Here is a 25,114-nt window from a genome sequence, read left to right as displayed (position 1 = left end):
TTAACTCCATTAAAAGTGAATGGAGAGTGATATCAGCATCATGGCAAAGGGAGACGCTCTCTTTGTCGCTCTCCTTCTATCTACTATCAGTAAAACATCCACGACTCAACAAAAGTGCCTCTGCCCAACACACCAGGACACTGGAGAATTCCACATATCTGTACACCTAAAGGTGGGTGGACTAGAACACACAGAGGAGGTGGAACTTGGGGAACAGTGGAGGTGGTACCTGCAATCCTGGTCCACCAGCCATGGCAACTGAACCTGCAGTCCCAGAAAACCCAGTAGCGACAGGGGAGGCGGGGAATACAACTCTGGCCTCCTGGCTGCAGTGGTGCCCACAGCCACAGATAACTGGGCAGCAGTGGCAGTAGGGTCTGGGACCCTGTCTCTCCAGCTGTGGAGGTGCCCATGACTCTCTTCCCTTGCCCCCTGCTTACAGTGGCAGAGTCCTCAAACCTGACAATACTGAACAGAGCAGAGGTTCCTGTGCCACCTGAGCTATCTCCCATCCTGCAGTGGGAGTGCCTGCAACTCAGGAGGTCCTAAACATGGCAGAATTGTCCACCATCCTGGTGCGCCAGGCAGTGACACCAGCCACACCAGCAGCAGCATGGCACCAACGACACTGGAGGCATAAGCAGTGACAACTAGGGCACTGGCTGATACCTCTGACGGAGGCGGTGGAAAGTGGAAAGTGCTGACTGTCAAACATAACCAGAGGGAGCTCAGGTAAGAGAAACCAAAAACTTGTGGTACAGCACCACCTACTGGAAGATAAAAGAAGGGCCTAACCTGTTGAATTGTTAGAAACAAGAAAAAAAAAGCTTCACCTAAAGAAGAAAGGTGTTTGCCACTTGAAATGAGCTAGCAGAGGAACAACTCATCAAGCACCACTGTACCACAAAAAGAAAATGACAATTCTCCAGAAACCAAACAAAATCACAGAATATTGTGATCTAACTGATAGAAAATTCAAAATGGCTATTATAAAACTCAGTGAGCTACAAGAAAACTCAGAAAGTTCAGTGAGTTCAGGAATAAAATTAATGAACAAAAGGAATACTTTACCAAAGAGACTGAAACTAAAACGAACTAATCAGAAATTCTGGAGCTGAAGAACTCAGTAAACGAGTTGAAGAATGCATTACAAAGCACTGGAAATAGAGCAGACCACATGGAAGAGAGAATTAGTGAGCTTGAAGACAGAAATATAGAAATGATACAAGTAGAAGAGGAAAGAGAATTAAAATATATTTTTTTAAATGAGTAAATTCTACGAGAGCTAGCTGACCCTTTTAGGAAGGGCAATAGTAGGGTAATGGACATCCCAGAAGGAGAAGAGAGGGAGAAGGGAGCAGAGAGTTTATCTAAAGAAATAATAGCTGAGAATTTCCCAAGTCTGGGGAAGGAAGTGGATATACAAGTCCATGAAGCTAAGAGAAAACCTAATTGCCTCAATGCAAAAAAAGACCTTCTCCAAGACCCCTTATACTAAAACTGCCAAAAGTCAATGACACAGAAAGAATTTTAAAGGCAGGGGGAAAAGGATGGTAACCCACAAAGGAACCCACATTAGGCTATCAGCAGATTTCTTAGCAGAAACTCCACAGGTCAGTGGAGGGAGTAGAATGACATTCTCAAAATACTGAAAGATAAAAACTGCCACCCAAGAATACTCTATCCAGCAAAGTTATCATTCAGATATGAAGGAGAAATAAAGAGTTTCCCAAACAAAGCTGAGGGAGCTCATTAACACTAGATCTGCCTTATGAGAAATGTTGAAAGGAACTCTTCTACCAGAAACAAAAAGGCAAAAAAGGACACAAAACTTTGAGTAAGGTAATAAATAGACAGAATCAGAAAACTGTAACTCTATATCAGAATAGGTTTTTGTTTTTGTTTTTTTTTAATTTTTTAGGCCATGTCTCATGGCATGTGGGATCTTAGCTCCCCGACCAGGGATTGAACCTGTGCCCCCTGTGTTGGGAGTGCAGAGTCTTAACCACTGGACTACCAGGGAAGTCCCCAGAATAGGTTTCTTAACATTTTACTATAGCATAAAGGTTAAAGGGGAAAAAAGAAGAAAACATAACTATAGCTACTTCACTTTGGTAACAAACTCACAACATAAAGAGGGGTAATTTGAGAAACAAAAACACGAACAGGGATGAGGAAAAGGACGTAATCTATATAGGTAAATGAAGATAAGATGCTATCAGCAGAAAAGGAACTATTTTATCTATGAGATGTTGTATACAAACCTAATACATAAAACATAAATCTAAAGCAGAGACAGAAAACAAAAAAAGAGGAAACTGAGAAAAACATCATAGAAAACCACCAAACCAAAATGGTAGATTGAAATACAAGGAAAAATAAACAATGGAGATATAGAGCAACGAGAAAACAAAAGAATAAATGGCAGTACTAAGTCCTCATCTATCAATAATCGCCCTAAATGTAAATGGATTGAATTCATGAGGCAAAAGACAGAGTGGTTGGATGGATTAAAAAACAAGACACAATTATATGCTGCCTCCAGGAGACTCATCTCGGCTCTAAGGACAAACATAAACTCCAAGTAAAGGGATGGAAGATGATGCTTCAAGCAAATTGCAGCCAAAAGAAAGCAGGTATAGCCACACTCACATCAGACAAAATAGACTTCAAGCCAAAAAAGGTAACAATAGACAATGGACAGTATATAATGATAAAGTGGACAATTCATCAAGAAGACATAACAGTGATTAATATATATGCACCTAACATTAGGACCACCAAAATACAGAAAGCAATTATCAACAGATTTAAAAGGAGAAATTGACAACAACACAATAATAGTAGGGAACTTTAACATCCCACTTACATCAATGGATAGATCATTCAGACAGAAAGTCAACAAAGAAACAGTAGCCTTAACTGAAATATCAGACCAGATGGATTTGATAGATTTGTATAGAACATTCCATCCAAATGCTGCAGAAAACACATTTTTCTCAAGTGCATGGGAAACTTTCTCAAGGACAGACCATATATTGGAACCCAAAACAACTCTCAATAAATTTTAAAAGATTTGAAATCATATCTTTTCAAAAGTATCGTTTCTGATCAAAATAGTATGAAACTAGAAACCAACTACAAGAAGAAAGCTAAAAAAAATCGCAAATGTGTGGACACTGAACAACATGCTAATGAACAACTATTGGGTCAGTGACGAAATCAAAGGAGAAATCAAAAAATACCTGACACAAATCCAAATGAAAATTCAACAAAGCAACATCTAAGGGATGCAGCAAAAGTGGTACTAAGATGGAAGTTTACAGCAATACAGGCTTACCTCAAGAAACAAGAAAAATACCAAATAAATAATTTAACCTTACATCTAGAGGAAGTAGAAAAAGAAGAACAAATGAAGCCCAAAGTCAGTAGATGGAAGGAAGTAATAAAGATCAGGCCAGAAATAAATGAAATAGAGACTAAAAACAAAAAAACTATAGAAAAGATCAATCCAACAGAGCCAGTTCTCTGAAAAGATAAACAAACTTGAGAAACCTTTAGCCAGACTAAGAAAAAAAGAGAAGACTCTGATAAATAAAATCAAAAATGGAAGAGGAGGGACTTCCCTGGTGACGCAGTGGTTAAGAATTCGCCTGCCAATGCAGGGGACGTGGGTTTGATCCCTGGTCCGGGAAGATCCCACGTGCCACGGAGCAACTAAGCCCGTGCGCCACAACTACTGAGCCTGCGCTCTACAGCCCGTGCTCTGCAACAAGAGAAGCCACCGCAACGAGAAGCCCACGCACTGCAATGAAGAGTAGCCCCCACTCGCCGCAACTAGAGAAAGCCCGCGCACAGCAACGAAGACCCAAGGCAGCCAAAATAAATAAAAATAAATTTTTTTAAAAAATGGAAGAGGAGAAATAACAACAGATACCACAGAAATACTAAGGCTTATAAGACAATATTACGAAACAGTTATATGCCAACAAATTGAACAACCCAGAAGAAATGGACAAGTTCTTAGAATCATACAACCTTCCAAGACTGAATCAAGAAGAAATAGAAAATCTGAATAGACTGATCACTAGTAAAGTGATTGAAACAGTAATCAAAAACCTCCCTCCAAAACAAAAGTCCAGGACCAGACAGCTTCACAGGTGAATTCTACCAAACATTCAAAGAGGATTTAATACCTATCCTTCTCAAACTCTTCCAAAAAATTGAAGAGGAGGGAACGCTTCCTAATTTTAAATGTCCATATCACCTAAAACAATTTACAGATTCACTGCCGTCCCTATCAAAATCCCAAAGGCATTTTTCACAGAAATAGAACAAAGAATTCTAAAATTTATTTGGAACCAAAACAGACCACAAATAACCAAAGCAATCATGAGAAAAAAGAACAAAGCTGGAGGTATCATACTTCCTGATTTCAAACTATATTACACAGCTATAATAATCAAAACAGCACAGTATTTGCAGAAAAACTGATACATAAATCAATGAAATAGAATTGAGATATCAGAAATAAACTCATACATAAATGAACAATTAATTTATAACAAAGGAGCAAAGTACATACAGTGGGGGAAGGAATCTCTTCAATAAATGGTGTTGGGAAAACTGGACAGCCACATGCAAAAAAATGAAAATGGACCATAATCTCACACCACACACAAAAATCAACTCAAAATGGGTAAATGAATTGAATGTAGGCCCTGAGACCATAAAACTCCTACAAGACGACATTGGCAGTATGTTCTTTGACATCGGTCTTAGCATAATCTTTCTAGGTAGGTCTCCTCAGGGAAGGGAAACAAAACCAAAAATAAACACAAATGGGACTACATCAAACTAAAAAGCTTCTGCACAGCAAAGGAAACCATTAATAAAATGAAAAGACAACCTACCAAATGAGAGAAGATATTTGCAAATCACATATCCCATAAAGGGTTAATATCCAAAATATATTAAAAAACTAATACAACTCAGCCTCAAAAAACCAAACAACCCGATTAAAAAATGGGCAGAGGACCTGAACAGACATTTTTCCAAAGAAAACATACAGATGGCCAACAGGCACATGAAAAGATGTTCAACATCACTAATTATCAGGGAAATGCAAATGAAAACCACAGTGAGATATCACCTCACACCTTCACACCTGTCAGAATGGCTATTATCAAAAAGACAACAAATAACAAGTGTTGGTGAGGATGTGGAGAAAAGGGAACACTCCTACATTATTGGTCGGAATGTAAATTGGTGCAGGCACTATGGAAAACAGTATGGAGATTCCTCAAAAAATTAACAGAACTACCATATGATCCAGCTATTTCACTTCTGGGTATTTATCCAAAGAATACGAAAACACTAATTTGAAAAGATATATGCACCCCTATGTTCTCAGCAGCATTATTTGCAGTAGCCAAGATATGGAAACAACCTAAGCCCATCAACAGATGGATGGATAAAGATGTGATATATACAATGGAATACTCCTCAGCCATTAAAAAGATGAAATCTTGTCATTTGTGACAACATGGATGGACCCTGAGGTTATTATGCTAACTGGAATAAGTCAGACTGGGAAAGACAAATACTGTATGATCTCTCTTATCCGTAGAATAAAAAAAAGAGAGGCAAAAAGTGTTTATTTTTTTGTAATTCCCCATTTTAAACTCACATTCAATTAGTCCATGCTGAGCATGGCAGATAAGAGAGCTTCCGTTATGGGTTGAATTGTGTCCCCTCAAAATTCATGTTGAAGTCCTAACCACCAGTATCTTGGAATGTGACCTTATTTAGATATAGGGTCACTGAAGATGTAATTAGTTAAGATGAGGTCATGTTGGATTAGGGTGGGCCCCTAGTCCAACATGACTGACGTCCTTATCAAAAGGGGAAATTTGGACACAGATACAGATTGGAGTGATGTTTCTACAAGCCAAGGAAAGCCAAAGATGGCTAGCAAACCACCAGATGCTAGGGGTGAGGCATGGGGCAGATTCTTCCTCACAGCCCTCAAAAGGAATCCACCCTGCTGACATCTTGATTTTGGACTTACAAAGCTGTGAGACAAATTTCTATAGTATAGGCCAAACAGTTTCTGGTACTTTGTTATAGCAGCCCTAGAAAAGTAATAGATTTTGGTACCAGGAAGTGGTGTGCTGCTGTAACAAATACATAAAAACGTGGAAGTGGCTTGGAATTGGGTATTAAGTGCAGGCTGGAAGAGTTTTGAGGTGCATAACAGAAAAAACCTAGATAGCCTTGAAGAGAATGTTGGTAGAAATATGGATTTTGAAGGAGAATCTGTTGAGGGCGCATAAAGAAAAGAGCTGTAGAGAAAGTTTCTGCAGTCTTAGAGAATACACTCATTGTCATGAACAGAACTAGAAATATGAATGTAAAAGGTGCTTCTGGTGAGGTCTCAGACAGAAATAAGGAACGTGTTATTGGAAACTGGATGAAAGATAATCCTTGATATAAAGTGGCAGAGGACATGGCTGAATTGTGCTCTGTTGGATAGAAGGTGAAACTTGTATGTGATGAACTTGCATATTTAGATGAAGAGATTTCTAAGCAAAGTATTGAAGGCACAGCCTGGTTTCTCCTTGCTGCTTATAGTAACATATGAGAGGGGAGAGAAAAGTTGAAAAGGGAACTGTTAAGAAAAAAATAACCAGAATTTCAATACTTGGAAAATTCTAAGCCTATCCATATTGCAAAACATAAGAAAGCTTGCTTTGGAAAGAACACTAAGGGCATTGCTAGATAACCATTTGCCCAAGAGATTGTGATTTGTGGATCCAGTCAACCATCTCAGTAGGCATGCTGTTAGCTTTGACTGAAAGAAACATAGGTGGGAAGAAACGAAGGAATGCAATTCCATCGGATTTCTGGGATTCTGCAGTCAGGAAATGAGCTGCTAGAGATATCCAGCTGTGACCAAGTATTATCCTTCAAGAAAAGGGAAAAATGACCCTGAGGGTGAGGCCATTTCCTCAGTTCTAGAGGGCAGGGACACCTCCTCAATTCTAGAAGCCAGGGCCACCTTCCCAGTTCCAGAGTGCAAGACCACCACTCAGTGCTAAGGGGGTGGGGCTGCCATCCCAGTGGGCCCAGAGGACACAGTATTCTGCCAGGGAGGATAATTCTGGGGCCTTAATGCCAAATGGAATTTGCCTAATTAGGTTTCAACAAGGTTTCTGTGATCCATAACTCCGTTATTTCCAGTTTCTCCCTTTTGAAATGGGAATACCTGTCCTATGTCTGTCCCACCATTGTATTTTGGACAGAATGAAACATGTCTAGTTTCATAGGTTCACAGATGGAAAAGAATTTTGCCCCAGGATGAATTACCCTGCATCTCATCCATACATGATTTATATGATATTTAGGACTTAAGAGTTGATGTTGGTATAGATTAAGACTTTTGGGGATGTTGTGATGGGATGAATGTATTTTGCATGTGAGAAGGACATGAATTTTTAGAGGGCAGACTGTTATGGATTGAATTATGTCCCCACCAAATATCACTGTGACTACCAATATGTAACCAATTACATCTTCAATGACCCTAAGAATATGACTTTATTTGGTTGCAATTGGTTTAGATGAGTTCATACTAAAGTAGACCAGTACTCCAGAGTGGGTCCCTAATCCAGTATGGCTGGTGTCCTTAAAGAAAAATTTGGACACATATGCACACAGGGAGAATGCCACATGAAGATGAAGGCAGAGATTGGGGTGATACTTCCATAAGCCAAGGAATGCTAAAGATTGCCACTAAACCACTAGAAGCTAGGGGAAATGCATGGAACAGATTCTTCCTCATAGCCCTTAGAGGGAACCCACCCTGCCTATATCTTGGTCTTGGACTTTGGCAGCCCTAGAAAACTAATACAACTTTTAGTAGAATTGCTCATTTTACAGGATAGAAACAAATTAAAAAGTATATGCCATGTATATACGTAATACAAATGACTTACGGTCCTTGTAGAGTTCTTTTTTTCTTGGGAGGGCTCAAACTTGCAGATGTAGTATGACAACACTGAGAACTCACAGGACCATCATCTTGAGGTTTTCCATCTCTTTCTTGACTTTGACTTTCTCTTCTAGCTGCTTGGGATGTTGAGGGTCGGTCAGCATTCTAAAACCAAAAATTTGAAGAAAACGTTCAAAACTGATTCACAAAAATTATTTCTCTCTTAAAAGACTCTATAATTTTAGTTTACCCATTTTTCATAACTTAAGAGTTGTGACAAAACTTTGCAATCGTAACAATGCTTTTATAAAGTTGATTTATCTTAATCCATCTGCTATTAAAATATTTTAATAAAAGTCCTTCTTATACTAGTATAACTGTAAAGCTGGATTAGATGCTTATTTCCATAAGAACAGTAATCTTAGAAATAACTTTTAAAAAGATAAGCTCATGGAAAAATTAACTTATTTGTCTTGATTTTGCCTAGATTCTAGAAGTGGCCTCTTCTGTAGCATTTATCCTACAAGAGTCATTGCTACCTCTTATAGAACCTGGGTAGAACTGCCAAGACTGACAATAGAGCTAAAAACTCCCGGTAGGAGTGTGCCTATACCTTTGGCCTAGACAAAAGGAAGGAAAAAAACATAACCATATATACCACCTGGAAATTTAAATAAAGACAATCATGATAGGCTCATATTACACAGAAAACACAAACAAGATACCAAGTTTTGAGGGCAGCCCAGACTGCTCCAAAATAAATGACATAAAAAGGAAACAAACTAAAAATGATTTTTTTCCTTTTAGGTTTACATCATTAAGAGTTAATACACGTGAGTTCTGAATGAAATTTACAAGATACCAGTTGCGATTATAAACACAGTGCTTTCAGAGATATACTATTAATTCTCTGGCACCATACCCGTAGTGTTTCAGATGCTGAGGCACTTTCAGTTGCACCGCTATAGGGGACATACTTTATAACAGTAATTATCCCCTGAATTGCAATGCGCTTTTTTTCCCTATACTGCAAGTCTTCAATCTCCTTCCTCACTTCACTTATAGCTGTGAAGAACGACTCAACTGCAAAAGAGTAATTCCAAGGAAACTGTAAGTTTTAAAGAACTGAAATGACAAAAATAAGAATTAGATTTGCAATGTAATTTCACAACATGAAAATTATAAACTTGCTACATAACTTAAATATGTGAGACTTTGTGTTTATATTTGGCAATCTCTTATGTAATTTCGGTAAAATTGGCAAAACACATTTGTCAGTTAAATTGTGATACAGCCTTCTAGTCTGGTGTCTTAATTTGAAACAGAAATTTTACATATTGAACATAATTTATATATCATACTTCAAACTATAAAGTGTTGCCTAGCCACTGCATAGAAACACATTTTGTTTAATATTTTCTGTATTCTATATGCTATTTACAGCATATACTACATATTGCTAGCATTATGAAGTACAGGAGGGTGTCAATATTTAGATGATGATTGCTGGCATTATGAAGTACAGGAGAGTGTCAATATTTAGATGATGATAGGTCAGTATTTCAAAGTTTCTCTTTTTTCCAAAACCATGCATTATCCCATAGCTTTTCAAAAATAATATAATTATGTTAAAGTTTTCAAGCTTTTCAAAAATAATATACTTATGTTAAAGTTTTCAACTGTCATATCTTAATTCTACTAAAATAATGTTAGGCCTCTCATTAATACTTATTCCGAATCTCACTGATTTTGGTATCATTTTTATTTAAAGGTAGAGCTCAATTGTGTTATATCCAATACACAGTTGGCCCTCCATATCCACAGGTTTTGCAAACCTGCGGATATAAAGGGCCTACTGTATTCTGAGGGCCTACTGAGCCATTTTATATAAGGGACACGAGCATCTGCAGATTTTGGTATCCATGGGGGCTCCTTGAACCAATGCCCTGTGGACACTAAGGGATGTCTATATATCATTCCACAAGAGTGGCCTAATACAGTTGTCAGTACCTTGGTATCAAATTGTCCAGTGTCTCCTCTGATATCTTTAGTCTAAGTAGTGTTATAGGAGTTGGGATCTACCAACTCAGATTTGATCTCAATGACCTTAAATCAAGATATTACCTCCATTTAGTCATAGTCTATTTAAACTCCTTCTTTTCTTGCAGTCTAATAAAATCAAAATATTAACCTTTATGGGGCATGACATATGTTTTTAGATCTTGATAAAGATCAAATTATTACCAGTGAGTGTTGCTACACTTTGGCTCACTCCCATTAAAGAATAAAGATGACTAACTGATATGGCATATACCATACATATCACATATAAACATATAAGGGACTAGCAATTACATCAGTACCTTTAACAGAAATATTATACTTCGAAAATGTTTCTGGCACTGGTGGATAGGGGTAATATCCACCAATAACAGTGTTCTTCAATTCCCCAGAATCGGTCTTTGTTTTAATCCACTGAAAAAAGTTTTTTACCTTGGTATAGTTGGTATACGGCTGGCCTCTATGACCTTCTTGCAGGAAGGGTAAAGTGCAAAAATATGAGGAATAAAAAAAAAAAAAAAAAGAGAGAACTCACTGTAATAAACCATCTGGACTTTTTTGAGTATAAAAACAGTTTAATATAAAATCATTCTTATAGCACCAAGAAAAGAAGTTAACTTATTCACTATGTAGCAGATAATTATACTGAATATGCATATGAAAATTATCAGTTAACAAATCCTAAGTCAAGAAGGAAATCAGACATATTAGTTTACGTGGACTAAACTGTAACTGTCTACAGGACATCGAAAAGCCAGAAGAAAAAGAAAACTAATAGTCTGGCTTTTGCTAACTATCCAACTGGTTAGCATCTTCTTAGAACATTGATTATGTTTTAACCTGAAGGTATGACATCATGTATTAACTAAATTGCCTGTGAATATAGCTCAGCATTTAAGTTCATGTTTTTGAAACATACTTAAAAGTGTCATTCACATCTGATATTATTAGTATATATTAGATCTGATAGTATTCATATTTATAAAATGAAGTATGGACAAAGATGTGTGTTACATCCTTCCTAGGACTCTTCTTTTGACAAATTTCCTAATTACCAACATGGTAGCATTCTAGTAAATACATCATTCCATAGTACTCCCTCACTCATCTGAAAACTTTTATCTTTACTATTTTGCCCCCCTTATCCGAGGGAATAGAGAAAAATAGTATACTTGTAGATAAGTAGTGAGACTTTTCTTGCTATATAAGTAAAATGCGAGATCTGGGGACCAAAATTTAATGCACATTTTTGTTTTATTTAATATTTAAAAACTGTTGTTAATTGAATCCATATTGTGATACAGGGCCCAACAGTCTTCAATCTATGAAGCAATTTATGATTATCTAACTTCTCACGTCAAGCAGGAATTAAAGTTAACCAAAGGACATAAACAAAATTCTTCAGTAAGTCACAAAATCATTGCTCTAACTGTAAATAATCTGGAAGCAATAGATTTCATAGGCTAAATATTCTTTCTTAAACCATTCTTATAGTGAGAAAGGAGTTCAAAATAAAGCTATCTTGTGGTTGAATCTTACAATAGAAAAGTTAATTTAATGAAGAGAAAATACATTAGATTTCCAATAAAGTATATACAAAGAAAATGCTCACCAGTAATAAACATGCAACTCTCATTTGTAGTAGTGAGGTAAAGCAGTTTAGGTACTTGAGTGTCATTTCTGACAACTTTCAACTGTGTACACATGAAATGTGCCACTGTAGAAAATGAAAACACTTATGAAATTATTTCTGCATTTCAAATGGGAATACCAAGATCAGGATCTAACAGAGTGCTTCTCAAAGTTTAATGAACTGAGGAATCACCTAGGACAATTGTTAAAATGCAAATTCAGATTAAAGTAGTTTTAGTGTAGGGCCTGCGATTTTCCACCGCTAATGAGCTCCTGGGTGATACTAGTGCTGCCAGTCCTTTGACCACACTTGGAGCAACAAAGATCTAACACTTAACCTTTTCCTTTAAATAAAGGATCTAACACTTAACTTTTCCTTTAGAAAGTACAACGGCCGCACCTAACTGAAGTCACTGCTTGCTGGACAGTTGAAGACGGCAAGAGTCTTTCTAATTGGCCACACAACTGAATGTGAATAGTTATTTTCTACAGAGAAAAAAGCTGAGTTCCTCCATGATGCTTCCACTGATTAACCCAATCTAACACTGATCCCTGAATTACTCTGACTCCTTCCATCAGATAGGGCTACACAATATTAATTTGAATTTGCTTATGCGAGTGTTTTACTTGTGTTTATCTTAATTAGACTTTAAGCCTCAAGGAGAGGGCTTATACCAGCTATTATTTTGTTTGCCTTGCTAACCAACTGGATAGACTAAAAAGAATTCCTGAAAATGAGATTATAATGTCTTCAGACCAACTACTTTCAAAAGCTATCAACTGTTTTCAACTATCAGGTTATTTAGGTAAAGTTTACTTATCCAACAATATTTTTAAAATTTTAACTCACTGCATGCCAAAACATTTACGGTCTCCAAATTAGGAAATAAAGAAATAAATATAAATACTCGTAATTTCATATCAACAGTAAGCTCTCATTTGAGAATAAATATTTCCCTAGAGCATGATAATATCTATAAATTTGTTTCCTGTATCTCACATTTACTAGTTCTTTATTTTGTAGCAATGAAAATAAAGAAAATCTGTTCAAATGACCAAGAATAATTCTCTTGATTTATATCACTTTTCCTTTAATTCAAAAACTGTACAAAGATGTGAGTATTCATGATTAAAGACGTCGATATAAGAATACGAAAGAAACCTCTAATTCTAATTTCATGGTTGTTAAAAATCAGACATTTGGACCTAACACCTTCTGGCTGTTTGACATCCCTCTGGACCTTTGTTTCCTCACCCGTAAATTTGTAAAAACATCACCTGTTTAAAAGGTAACTGGGAGTACAAAATGAGATAATATCTATGAGCAACTGGTATATAGTAAACGCTCAAAATTACTTCCCCTTAGTTCTTCACTTTCCTTAGTCAAAAGTAAACAAGATGCCCTACTACCAAAGGATTCTGGTATTACTCCAGAAGACCCTTGGTCATGTTCCCCTTCATAGGCCTGAAGCCCCCTTAATACTCACCATTTATTTTATGATTTTTTTTCCTTCACTCTTGGTCAAAAGATGAAAATGAATTGTGATTATTGTCAACTATTGTACTAGAGTAAATCTCACCAAGGTCCATACAAACCTTTCTTAAAAGATATATTTCACATTTTCACAAGAAATAGAACGTGCATGGATGGCAACATTTCTGTGAAAAATCGTTATCCAAAACCTGTGTCAGTTTGTTGTTTAAAGTGGCTACAAAGAGAGAGGGACCTGGCCCTAAAGCCCATCTAAATTGTTATCAGGGATCATCACAACCAATCATCTGTGCCCTGAGAGAAGTTATATGAAAGGTCATGGCCCCACTTACCTTGGAAGCCCATGCCTTGGTTTTGGCCAAAACTCTCTTTCTGCCCTCTCCTCCAATAACAGTTGGGGTGATGTTCAGTTCTACTCATATATATTTACAAAATTTAATCCCACAAGCAGAGGGTGGATTCTAATGAGGTAATATCCGAATGGTGTGTAATACTGTTTTACAACAGAGAATAAAGGGGTAGCAGAACAGCCCTGTATATGGTCTCTAGGTCTCCTGATATTCTACAATTTCTATCTTGTTGCTCATTAAAAAAAAATACATGTAGTCAAGATTGGGAATTTCCCCAATGTTGGCAAGCACTTAACAATCAGTATTTTATCCACATAATCATTTGGAAAATAGGAAAATAGCACACCAATACCTAAAATAGCTTTATGTCACAAATTCAAATAAGGAAAAATTCACTGAAGTTGTTAAAAAGTATTAGATATACTTTTATCCTTATCATAGTAGATCTGAAGACTAACTTGTTATATAAAACACATAATAGGACATACTTAAAATGTCTTCAAATAAATAAAAGTAGTGGAAAAAATCAACACCAAATTAAGTAAAATATTGACCAGCTGGTATAACACCACCAACCTAATATTAATTCCATACTCAAATGACATCATACTTACCACTGTCATTATTTAATTACACAGTATGCCAATCCTCTACTACTTAATTCTACATTAGTAAAGGCTTCATTGTGTTTAATGGGGTCTACTAAGTCGATTTCCAAATGGATACAAAGGAAACAGACTATGTTTTAGTTTCACTGAATTTTAAGTTTTTATGCCTAAAATGCTAAAAATGGGAATTGATAAGAGCACCTGTTTTCTGAAAAACTAGTTTCAATCCCAAATTAATTCTGACTAGAAAACCAGAAGGTGGTTAATATCTGTTAATACCAATTATAATATTAATATAGAAAAAACTTAAACATGCTATCAGACTGCTTGAATTTGCTAACTCAATATCATGGCATTCTGTAAGTAAGTCAGTATACTCTATCATTTTTTTTAAGTTAATGCCCCCACTTCCAAAAATAAAATGATAAAAATATTGAAACTGGGTACTTGGGTAAATATTTTCAAAGACTTCTGGCTGAGATGTAGAAAACAGTTCCACTATAAATGGTTGTTCGGAAGTCCCATCAGCAATGTGAATCCAGCGATATGACCAAAACTCTTCACGGCTTTCTATATGGATAGAATGTTAGAATAAATGAAGGTAACTGATTATGCACATATGAACACAGAATTATTCACTGAAATACTTTTTATGACTTTCAATATCAAAAGCTTACCCTTCTTTTTTGACCGCTGGACTCTTCCTACATAAACTAAAACGCCAATAACATCACAGATACTATTTTGTGGCATATCATCCAGTTCTGATCTAAAAAAAGCAAAATTATTAAATAGATATTGTATTTTTAAACAGTGAAAAAGCGTTCTACAAATATGACTGTGAAAATGCACATCTATCTAACTGTTACAGCATAATTTTGGGTAGATTCTGAGCAAATTACAATACATTGTTTCAGTAACAAATATCGAAAATTAATATTTGAGATATTTTACAAGAAGCTATTTTACCTTGTGATAAAACGGTAGTTTAATTTTGGCAATCTCCATTCTGATTTCACCTGCTCTTCTGGAATGATAATTATATTAGTTGGAGGATCTCGAAGGTTCAGGCAGATTTCTGAAAAACAAATATATTACTTTAGTATGATATTTAATACATATAAAACAATATACGCATATAAATCACACAGCAAAAAATAGATTGAACACTTTTGAGCCCACCACTAAACCTAACAACTAGATCATTATCAATAGCTTTCTTCTACCTATTCCGACATTATCACATCCACTTATCTCCCCAACTAAAGGTTAACCGTACCTTAAATTTTGTGTTTCATCATATACTTAATTTAAAAAAGTTTTTTTTTTATCACTTACGTGTTCTTGCCCAGATAGTATACTGTTTGAATTTCTTTGTTTTTGAACTTTAAATGAATGGAATTTTACCATAATGCAGTATTCTAGGGCTACTTTTTTCACTTAACTTTATGGTCCTAAAATTCATCCATACACCTGCATGTAGCAATTTTTTTCTCATTTCTACTGCTGAATAATGTTCCAGAGTGTTGATATACTACAATTTTATTTACTCTTTATCGTATTGCTGGACATCTGGATTATTTCCAGCTTTTGTTGTTACAAACATGGTCACTATGAGCTTTTTTCTACATATCTCCTTGTACACACAGGCAAAAGCTTTCTAAGGTATTATATCCAGGAGGGAAACCCTGGATTGTAAAATATGCAAATGTCCCACCCTATAGGATAATTTCAAACTATTCTAAAGTAGTATTTATTATTTATTTATTAATATTAATAAATATTTACTAATATTTACTAATATTTACTGAATATTAAATATTTATTTAAACTATTAACAGTTCCAGCAGTGATGTGCAAGAATTCCCACTGAGCCACATCCTCTCCAAATTTTGGTACTGTTAAAATTTTTTTTTTTTTGGCCTCACCACGCAGCATGCGGAATCTTAGTTTCCTGACCAGGGATCGAACCTGTGTCCCCTACAGTGGAAGTGCAGAGTCTTAACCACTGGACCGCAAGGGAAATCCCTAAATTTCTTATTTTTTATCAGTCTAATGACAGAAAATGACAATTCGCTGTGGTTTTATTTTGCACTTCCCTTATTACTAATTATGTTCAACAACATTTCATATACCTATGGTTCATTCATGCATCCTCTTCTGTGAAATACCTGTTCATATTTTTGCCCATTTTTCTACTGGATTGTCTTTCTCTTATTTATTTGTATTACTTCTTTATATATATGTTGAATACTACTCCCTTGTTGATTATACCATTGCAAATATCTTCACCCAGTTTTTGGATTGTTTTTTCATTTTGGGGGGCTGTCTCTTGATGAACAAAAGTTCTTAATTTTAATGTAGTTAGGTTTATTAATCTTTCTTTTATGGCTACCATTTCTGTGTCCTATCCAAAAAATCCTTCCTTATCCCAAAGTCAAACAGACACTTTCTATAAGTTCTTCTAAAAGTTTCGCCTTTCACATTTAAGTATTTGATATACCTGAAATTTATTTTTATACGGTATGAGTTAGGGATATAATGTCATTTTTTTCTCATATAAAATCAATTGTCTCAATACTATTTACTGAATGGCTCTTCCTTCCTTGATGATCTGCACAGCACATCTGTTGTATATCAAAATTTTATACGTCTAGGGCTGTTTCTTGACTTTGTATTATGATTTGCTGGTCAGTTTGTCTATTATCTATACCAATACTACATGGTTATACTTTATAATAATTCTTGATATTTGTAGGACAAGTCCTCATTCCCTCTTCAGCCCCTTATTCTTTTTCTTCAGAGATGTCCTAACTATTCTTGATAATTATGTGCTTCCATATAAATTTTAGAATCAGTTTGTCAGTTCCAGAAAAAAAATTCGATGGAATAGCACTAAATTTATAGATCAATTTGGGGGAACTTGACATATTTATGAAACTGAGACTAACCTCCTGCCTGGGAACACGGGATATTTCTCCATTTATTTAGGGACTCTTTAGTATCTTTCAAAAAGTATTAAAATATTCTCCAAATAGGTCTTACATATCTTCTGTTAGATTTATTTCTAGATACTTTATAGTTATTTTTGACAAGGTAAATTATGTTTTTAAAATTATAATTTCTAACTCTTTGTTACTGGAGTGTACAAAATCAATTGACTTTGGTATATTGCTGTTACAGCTAGCTTTGCCAATATCTTATTTTTCCCTCTCTCTCTTTTTTTTTTTGGCCGCACCATGCAGCTTGTGGGATCTCACTTAGTTCCCCGACCAGGGATTGAATCTGGGCCCTCGGCAGTGAGAGTGCATAGTCCTAACCACTGGACTGCCAGGGAATTCCCTATTTTTTTCAATTTTATTGAAGTATAGTTGATTTACAATATTGTGTTAGTTTCAGGTATATAGCAAAGTGGTTCAGCTTTATTTATATATATATATAAAGTATATATACATATATTAATTTATAAATATATTTCTAAATATATATTTATATATATATTTCAGATTTTCCATTATAGGTTATTATAAGATATTGAATACAGTTTCTTGTGCTATACAGTAAATCCTTGTTGCTTATCTACTTTATGTATAGTAGTTTGTATCTGTTAATCCCTTTTTCCTAATTTATCCTTCCCCCCCCCCTTCCACTTTGGTAACCATAGTTTGCTTTCTATGTCTGTAAATCTGTCTCTGTTTTGTAAATAGATTCATTTGTATTATTTTTTAGAATCTACATATAAGTGGTATCATATAATATTTGTCTTTCTCTGTCTTACTTCACTAAGTATAATATTCTCTAGGTCTATCCATGTTGCTGCAAAAGGCAATATTTCATTCTTTTTTATGGCTGAGTAATATTCCATTGTATTGATTATATATATATATATATATATATATATATATAAATACCACATCTAAGCCAATCGTCTGTTGATGGGTACTTGTTTCCATGTCTTGGCTATTGTAAATAGTGGTGATATGAACACTGGGGTGCATGTATCTTTTTGAATTAGAGTTTTTGTCTTTTTTGGATATATGCCCAGGAGTGGGATTACAGGATCATATGGTTAACTATTTTTAGATTTTTAAGGATCCTCCATACTGTTCTCTATAATGGCTGCACCAATTTACATTCCCACCAACAGTGCAGGAAGGTTCCCTTTTCTTCACACCCTCTCCAGCATTTATTATCTGTAGACTTTTTGATGATAGCCATTCTGACCAATGTGAGGTGATACCGCATTGTGGGTTTCTTATTATTTTTAATACTTTGTGTTATCTTGGATTTTCCTTGTAGAAGATCTAATTTGTGAATAATGACAGTTTTGTGTTTTTCTTTAAAATTCTTATGCCTTTGGTGGGTGGCCAAGATGGTGGAGTAGGAAGACCCTGAACTTACCTCCTCTCGTGGACACACCAAAAGTACAACTTACAGAGAAACTACCTAACAGAATGACCTGAAGACTAGCAGAAAAGATTTTCCACAGCTAAAGACATAAAGAAGAAGCCACAACAAGTCAGGTAGGAGGGGCGGAGATGTGATATAGTCAGGAAGCACCCCCCTCAGGTCGGTGACCCACTAACAGGAAGGATAATCATAACCACAGAGGTCCTCCCCAAGAACAAGGCATCTGAGACCCCCACACTGGGCTTCCCAGCCTGGGGGTCCTGCACTGGGAAGATGAGCCCCCAGAACATCTGGCTTTGAAAAGCAGCAGGGCTTATGTGCAGGAGAGCCAGAGGACTACAGGAAACAGAGATTCCACTCTTAAGGGCACATGCAAAATGTCACATACTCTGAGTTCCAGCACAGAGGTAGGTAGTAGTTTTAAAGGAGCCTGGGTCAGACCCACTTGCTAATTTTGAAGAACCTCCTAGAAAGGCAGGAGGCAACTGGGACTCTCTTGGGGACACAGATGCTGGTGGCAGCCACTTTGGGGAACTCCTTCTACCAGGAGGACACTGGTGTTGACAAATGCTAATTTGGAGTCCTCCCTCTAGCCTATTAGCTCCAGGGGCTTACCCACTCACCAGCTGGCCAGCATGGGTCCTGGGACACCCCCGACACCAAGCAGCCAGTCCTGTAGTGACCCAGCCCCACCCACCAGCAGGATGGCACAAGCCACGGCCCCACTCAACACCCCCCAGGGGCTGCCCCGCCTACCAGCAGCCAGCAGCCTCCACACAAGGCAGGGTCTGGCAGCCAAGCAGGCCAGGGGCTGCCCCGCCTACCAGCATGCCCAGAGTAGTCAGCCACAACAGGAGGGCCCACACAACCCACAAAGGGGGCACTCCTAGAGCATATAGCCCTGGTGACCCATGCTTACATGGTCAATTAATCCATGACAAAGGAGGCAAGAATATACAATGGGGAAAAATAGCCTCTTCAATAAATGATGTTGGGAAAACTGGACAGCTATATGCAAAAGAATCAAACTGGACTACTTTCTCACACCATATACAAAAATAAACTCAAAATGGATTAAAGACTTAAATGTAAGACCTGAAACCATAAAACTTCTAAAAGAAAACAGAGGCAGTATGCTCCTTGACATTGGTCTTAGCATATATTTTTGGATCTGTCTCCTCAGGCAAGGGAAACAAAAGCAAAAATAAATGGGACCACATCAAACTTTAGCACAGCAAAGGAAGCTATCAACAAAATGACAAGACAGTCCACTGAATGGGAGAAGACATTTGCAAATGATAATCCAACAAGGGGTTAATATCTAAAATAGACAAAGAACTCCAACAAACATCAAAGAAAAAGAACAACCAAATTAAAAAATGGGCAGAGGACCTGAATAGACATTTTTTCCACAGAAGACACACAGATAGCCAACAGACACATGAAAAGATGCACAACATCACTAATCATTAGGGAAATGCAAATCAAAACCACAATGAGCTACCACCTCACACCTGTCAGAATGGCTATCATCAAAGAAGACAACAAATAACAAATGTTGGAGAGGATGTAGAGGAAAGGGAACCCTGTGCACTGTTGGTGGGATTATAAATTGATGCAGCCACTATGGAAGACAATATGGAGGTTCCTCAAAAAATTAAAAATAGAACTACCATATGATCCAGAAATTTCACTTCTGGGTATTTACCTGAGGAAAACAAAAACACTAATTCAAAAAGGTATATGCACACCAATGTTCACTGAAGTGTCATTTACAATAGCTGAGATATGGAAGCAACCTAAGTGTCCATTGATAGATGAATGGATAAAGACGATGTAGTCTATATATACATACAATGGAATATTACCCAGCCATTAAAAATAATGAAATCTTGCCATTTGCAACAACATGGATGGATCTAGAGGGTATTATGCTAAGTGAAGTAAGTCAGACAGAGAAAGATAAACACCATATGGTCTTACTTATATGTGGAATCTTAAAAACAAAACAATCAAACAAACAAAATGAAAAACAGACTCATAGATACACAATAAACCAGCTGTTGCCAGGGGAGGGGGGATGATATAGGTGATGGGAATTAAGAGGTACAAACCTCCAGTTATAAAACAAGTAAGCCAAGGGAATGTAATATACAATAAAAGATATATGGTCAATAACATTATAATAACTTTCTTTGGGGACAGATGGTTACTAGACTTATCATGGTGATCATTTCATAATGTATGCAAATGTCAAATCACTATGTAGGACACCTGAAACTAACATAATATTGTACAGCACTATGTCAACTACATTGCAATAAAAAATTCTTATGCTTTTAATGGATTTTATCTTCTCACATTGGCTAGGATAGCCTGTACAACAAAACAGAAATAGTAATAGGAGGCCATCAATGTTCCCCATTTTAAAAAGGAGTGTTTCTAAATTTTCCCCATTAAAAGTTGTGTTTGTTGGGCTTCCCTGGTGGTGCAGTGGTTAAGAATCCACCTGCCAATGCAGGGGACACGGGTTCAAGCCCTGGTCCGGGAAGATCCCACGTGCTGCGGAACAACTAAGCCCATGTGCCACAACTACTGAGCCTGTACTCTAGAGCCCATGAGCCACAACTACTGAGCCCACGTGCCACAACTACTGAAGCCCACGTGCCTAGAGCCCGTGCTCCGCAACAAGAGAAGCCACCGCGGTGAGAAGCCTGCGCACCCAACGAAGAGCAGCCCCCACTTGCCGCAATCAGAGAAAAAGCACGCGCGCAGCAATGAAGACCTAACACGGCCAAAATAAATAAATAAATAAATAAAATAAAATAATAAAATTTAAAAATTTATATTAAAAAAGTTGTATTTGTTGTTATGTTTTGATTTTGCAAACATCCTTTATCAGTTATGGAAGGTTCCTTTTCTCGCTATTTTCTTTTTAAAATTTATGAATGTGTGTAAAATTTTAGCAAATGTGTTTTGTGCCTCTATTAGGATGACCTTCTTTAATCTGTGTGGTGAGTGACACTTATAGATTTTCATATGTAAAACCAACTTCACATTGCTGGAGAACAATGCAACTTAGTCACAGCGTGTGATCATTTTCCACATATAACTGAATTCAGTTTGCTAATCTTCAATTTTGAATATCTGTACATATGTTCATAGCTGAAGCTAGCCTTTAATTTTCCTCATTCACAATATTCTTGTTTGGTTTTGATTATCAAAGTTATACTGGTAGCAAAGAATGAGTTAGGGAGTATGCCCTCTTATTCTATTCTCTGGAATAGTTTTGGAATGGTACATTCCTTGAATGTTTGCTAGAATTTGCCTGTAAAATGGTACCTGCCGGGTATTTTCTTTGTGAGATGATTTTAAACCTCTGGTTCAATTTCTTTAACAGTTATAGAACTATTTGGGCTTTCTATTTCTTTAATGCCAGTAATATTTTTCTAAGAATTTGCTATGTAGCAAACAAAGATTAAACCAGGATGAAAATAATTGCTTTCTTATTTTACCTATTACCATCCATGTGACTACAAAATTCACTTTTACCTTTTCATGTACGAGTGAGGAAGGTTTGTATTACACCTTGCACCTAGAAAATGGTTTGCATTTTACAAAGCACTCTCATAGCCATAGTTACTCAGTTATATTCAAGGTCCCCCCCAGCTCTAAAATGCTAGGATTTTGAATCAATTAAAAACCTCCTTTGCCCCAAACCAAAAACACTTGATGCTATTATCTCAATATGTATTATGCCACACAGTCTGAAAATCTCAAGACTTTAAAAGGTTTATTATTTGTGTATGCCAACTGAATACTATTTTGTATATGGGGAAAGAATGATATACAAAATGGCAATATACAAAGTATACATTACCAGCAAATAATATGTTCTTTTTTTTGCAATAGAATTTTCATCTTTATAAGCTTCCATTTATTTAGTTTTTTTAAAAAATTGCATCTTAGTTTGTATAACTTGGAACTATATGTGTAAGTATGAAAAAATAAACCAAGCTAAATTACCCCAATAATTTGTCTTCCAACATCAACACCTAGAAGGCAGTGATGGTATCACAGATCTTTATTCCTAAACTGACCAAACCGGCCCCAACTACATACGCTTTCTCATTTTTCCTCTCATAAAATTTAAACTACCCTGCTATTATTCCTAACCCTCACTTATACTTTCTCCAATTCAACCCATTCTCCCACTCTCCAGACCATTCATTCTTTCCTCAATTTCTGTTCATTTCCTCTCCCCTTCCATTCATTCTTTTTTCTTACTGTTTACTGTCAGCAGTCTTTCATTTTACTGTAATTTGTTCATTTTACATATGTTACCCTGTTAGACTAATTTTAAGGGTAGAATTCTATATTACTTATCTTTGTGTCCCTTGTGCCTAGCATGGTTTACAGAACTTTTTTTCCCTTCAAAAGATCATTAATCATACTGAGGTTTTAAAAGATCATATATCAATAGTTTTCAACCCTGGCTGTACATTAGAATCACCTGAGGAGTTTCAGAGACACACCAACGTCTTGGTCCCCTCCTCAGAGTAATTAATTCAGAATCTCTGAGGGTGGGGTGCTCGTGATTCTTTAAAGCTCCCCAAGTGATACTAATGTACAGCCAGTATTGACATCTACTTATACACGTAGACTTGGCAAACTATGGCCTGTAGATGGCTGCCTGTGTTTTGCAAATAGAGTTTTACTGTAACACAGCCAAGCCCATTCGTTTACATATTATCTCTGGCTGCTTTCACTCTATAAAGGCAGAGCTGAGTTGTTGTGAAGAAGACTATACTGCCTGCACAGCTTATAGTACTCACTGTCTGGTTCTTTATAGAAATAGTTTGCTGACCCCTGATAAAGAGGAAAAAGGTCCTATTACTTATCAAAAAGGTATGGGATAACAGAGACTGATGCTAACACTAATAAGTAAGACTGCTGTAAAGGCTAAAAGGCACGTTTTCAATATATTCTCATTAAGGCTCTCACTTTAAAAACGATTTCTATATTTGCAATTATTCACTTGAAAGTGTAAATAGCTTCTCATATCCTAAAAAGAGAGTTTCCATTATGAAAATCCGGCCCTATAATTCTATGTAGCAGAGGTAGCATACAGCTCAATCAGTTTCACTGCTACGTTCTAATGGCTGTTTATCTACTTGTCACATGCTGTCTATTGTCCCACTTTCCATATGTTTTTAAGGTTTAGAAGCAGCTATTAGTACAGACACATTTCTAGATTTGTCCATAGACACATAAAAATTGTGATTGAAATTAATTTTCTTTACACCAGAAAACACTGTATTTAGTAAAAAGAACACTAGGTTAGGTATCAGGAAAACTAGGTTTCAATTTTCACTATGCCAGTGATTTATTATGTGACATCAACAAAGTTACTTAGCTTATCTGTTATCGACAAAGAATGTCTCAGTTTTTACTAAAGCAATTTTGTCACCTGGAGATGCTTGGTAGTGGGAAAGAATTTATAAATTGGCAGACACAATAATACACATTTTGAATTAGCTTCCTCTCACTAAATTTTACTACATTTTCTTAATTAAGTCTCAATAGCAATATGAGTTTAATCTCTCCTGTAATAAAGAGTAATGAGATGATGGACTGGTTGTACCAAACTATCTAAGTAATGACTTGTTCATCCAGCAAGACTGATGTCTACCAAATGCTTAAGATTTTAATAGAGAATCATATGAGATTTTCCTAAATATATATTTCAGTAAATAGTGAACAAAGGCTACATTATTTGAACATTCTTTACATAATTAAGCTTAATGGGTCAGCTAGGGAGTTCAGAATACGCAGAAATAAAGGTCCAGTATAAAACTATGAAAAGCCAAAAACAATGCTTAAAATTGTTGAATGATGTGTCCTACAATTTTGAAAAAGGGAAATGCAAAAAAAATCATATCCACATCTTAAAGCAATCACTTACTATATTAATTCTAATGCTCCCAAAATATTTAGGATGATGCCAAGACGTCAATACTGTGATTTCAATACTAATCAGGAAGAGCCCTTTCAAGATTGTAGCAATTGGTAACATTTAAATATTGACCACAGGTTAGATAATAGTATTATATCAACTTTAAATTTCCTGATTTTGATAACTATACTGTGATTATGTAATAGAATGTTCTTGTTCTTAGGAAATATAGAGTGAAATATTACTGAAGTGTTTAGAGGTAAAGGGGTATGTATGATGGCTGCCACTTACTGTCAAACGGTTCAGAGGTGATAAATACATATGTGTGTGTGTGTGTGTGTGTATATATATATATATATATATATATATATATATATATATATATATATATATATAGTGGAGGAATGATAAAGCAAAGGTAAATGTTACCAATTGTTGAATCTGTGTGAAAGGTATATGGGAGTTCTTCATACTATCCTTTCAACATTTATGTAAGTTTGAAATTATTTCAAAATAAAATTTTGACAAAAGCCTTTTCAAATAGCACCTCGTAGTAACAAAAATTATATTCAAGTCATTAATTTAATATTTTAATACAAAAAAATGAAAGAA

The 25,114-nt window shown here is 36.0% G+C and overlaps 1 protein-coding gene across 3 annotated transcripts in view; it reads right to left on the bottom strand.

Annotated features, from left to right (window-relative positions):
• RADX (RPA1 related single stranded DNA binding protein, X-linked) overlaps positions 1-25,114 on the bottom strand; it is a 63,602-nt gene that overhangs the window by 28,116 nt on the left and 10,372 nt on the right. Inside the window, exons 4-10 of one of the 3 annotated variants that reach the window (XM_082447546.1) lie at positions 15,106-15,214; positions 14,814-14,905; positions 14,584-14,706; positions 11,667-11,771; positions 10,357-10,521; positions 8,916-9,076; positions 7,998-8,158 (exon numbers count right to left, since the gene is read on the bottom strand). In XM_082447546.1, coding sequence (XP_082303672.1) covers positions 7,998-8,158; positions 8,916-9,076; positions 10,357-10,521; positions 11,667-11,771; positions 14,584-14,706; positions 14,814-14,905; positions 15,106-15,214 — 916 coding nt within the window. The remainder of the gene's footprint in view (positions 1-7,997; positions 8,159-8,915; positions 9,077-10,356; positions 10,522-11,666; positions 11,772-14,583; positions 14,707-14,813; positions 14,906-15,105; positions 15,215-25,114) is intronic. The other 2 variants (XM_082447548.1, XM_082447547.1) reach the window with 2 other exon arrangements.

This window comes from Balaenoptera physalus (genome assembly GCF_965194825.1).
Source record: "Balaenoptera physalus genome assembly, chromosome: X".
NCBI lineage: Eukaryota > Metazoa > Chordata > Mammalia > Artiodactyla > Balaenopteridae > Balaenoptera > Balaenoptera physalus.
This window is presented reverse-complemented; position numbering and strand designations above follow the sequence as displayed.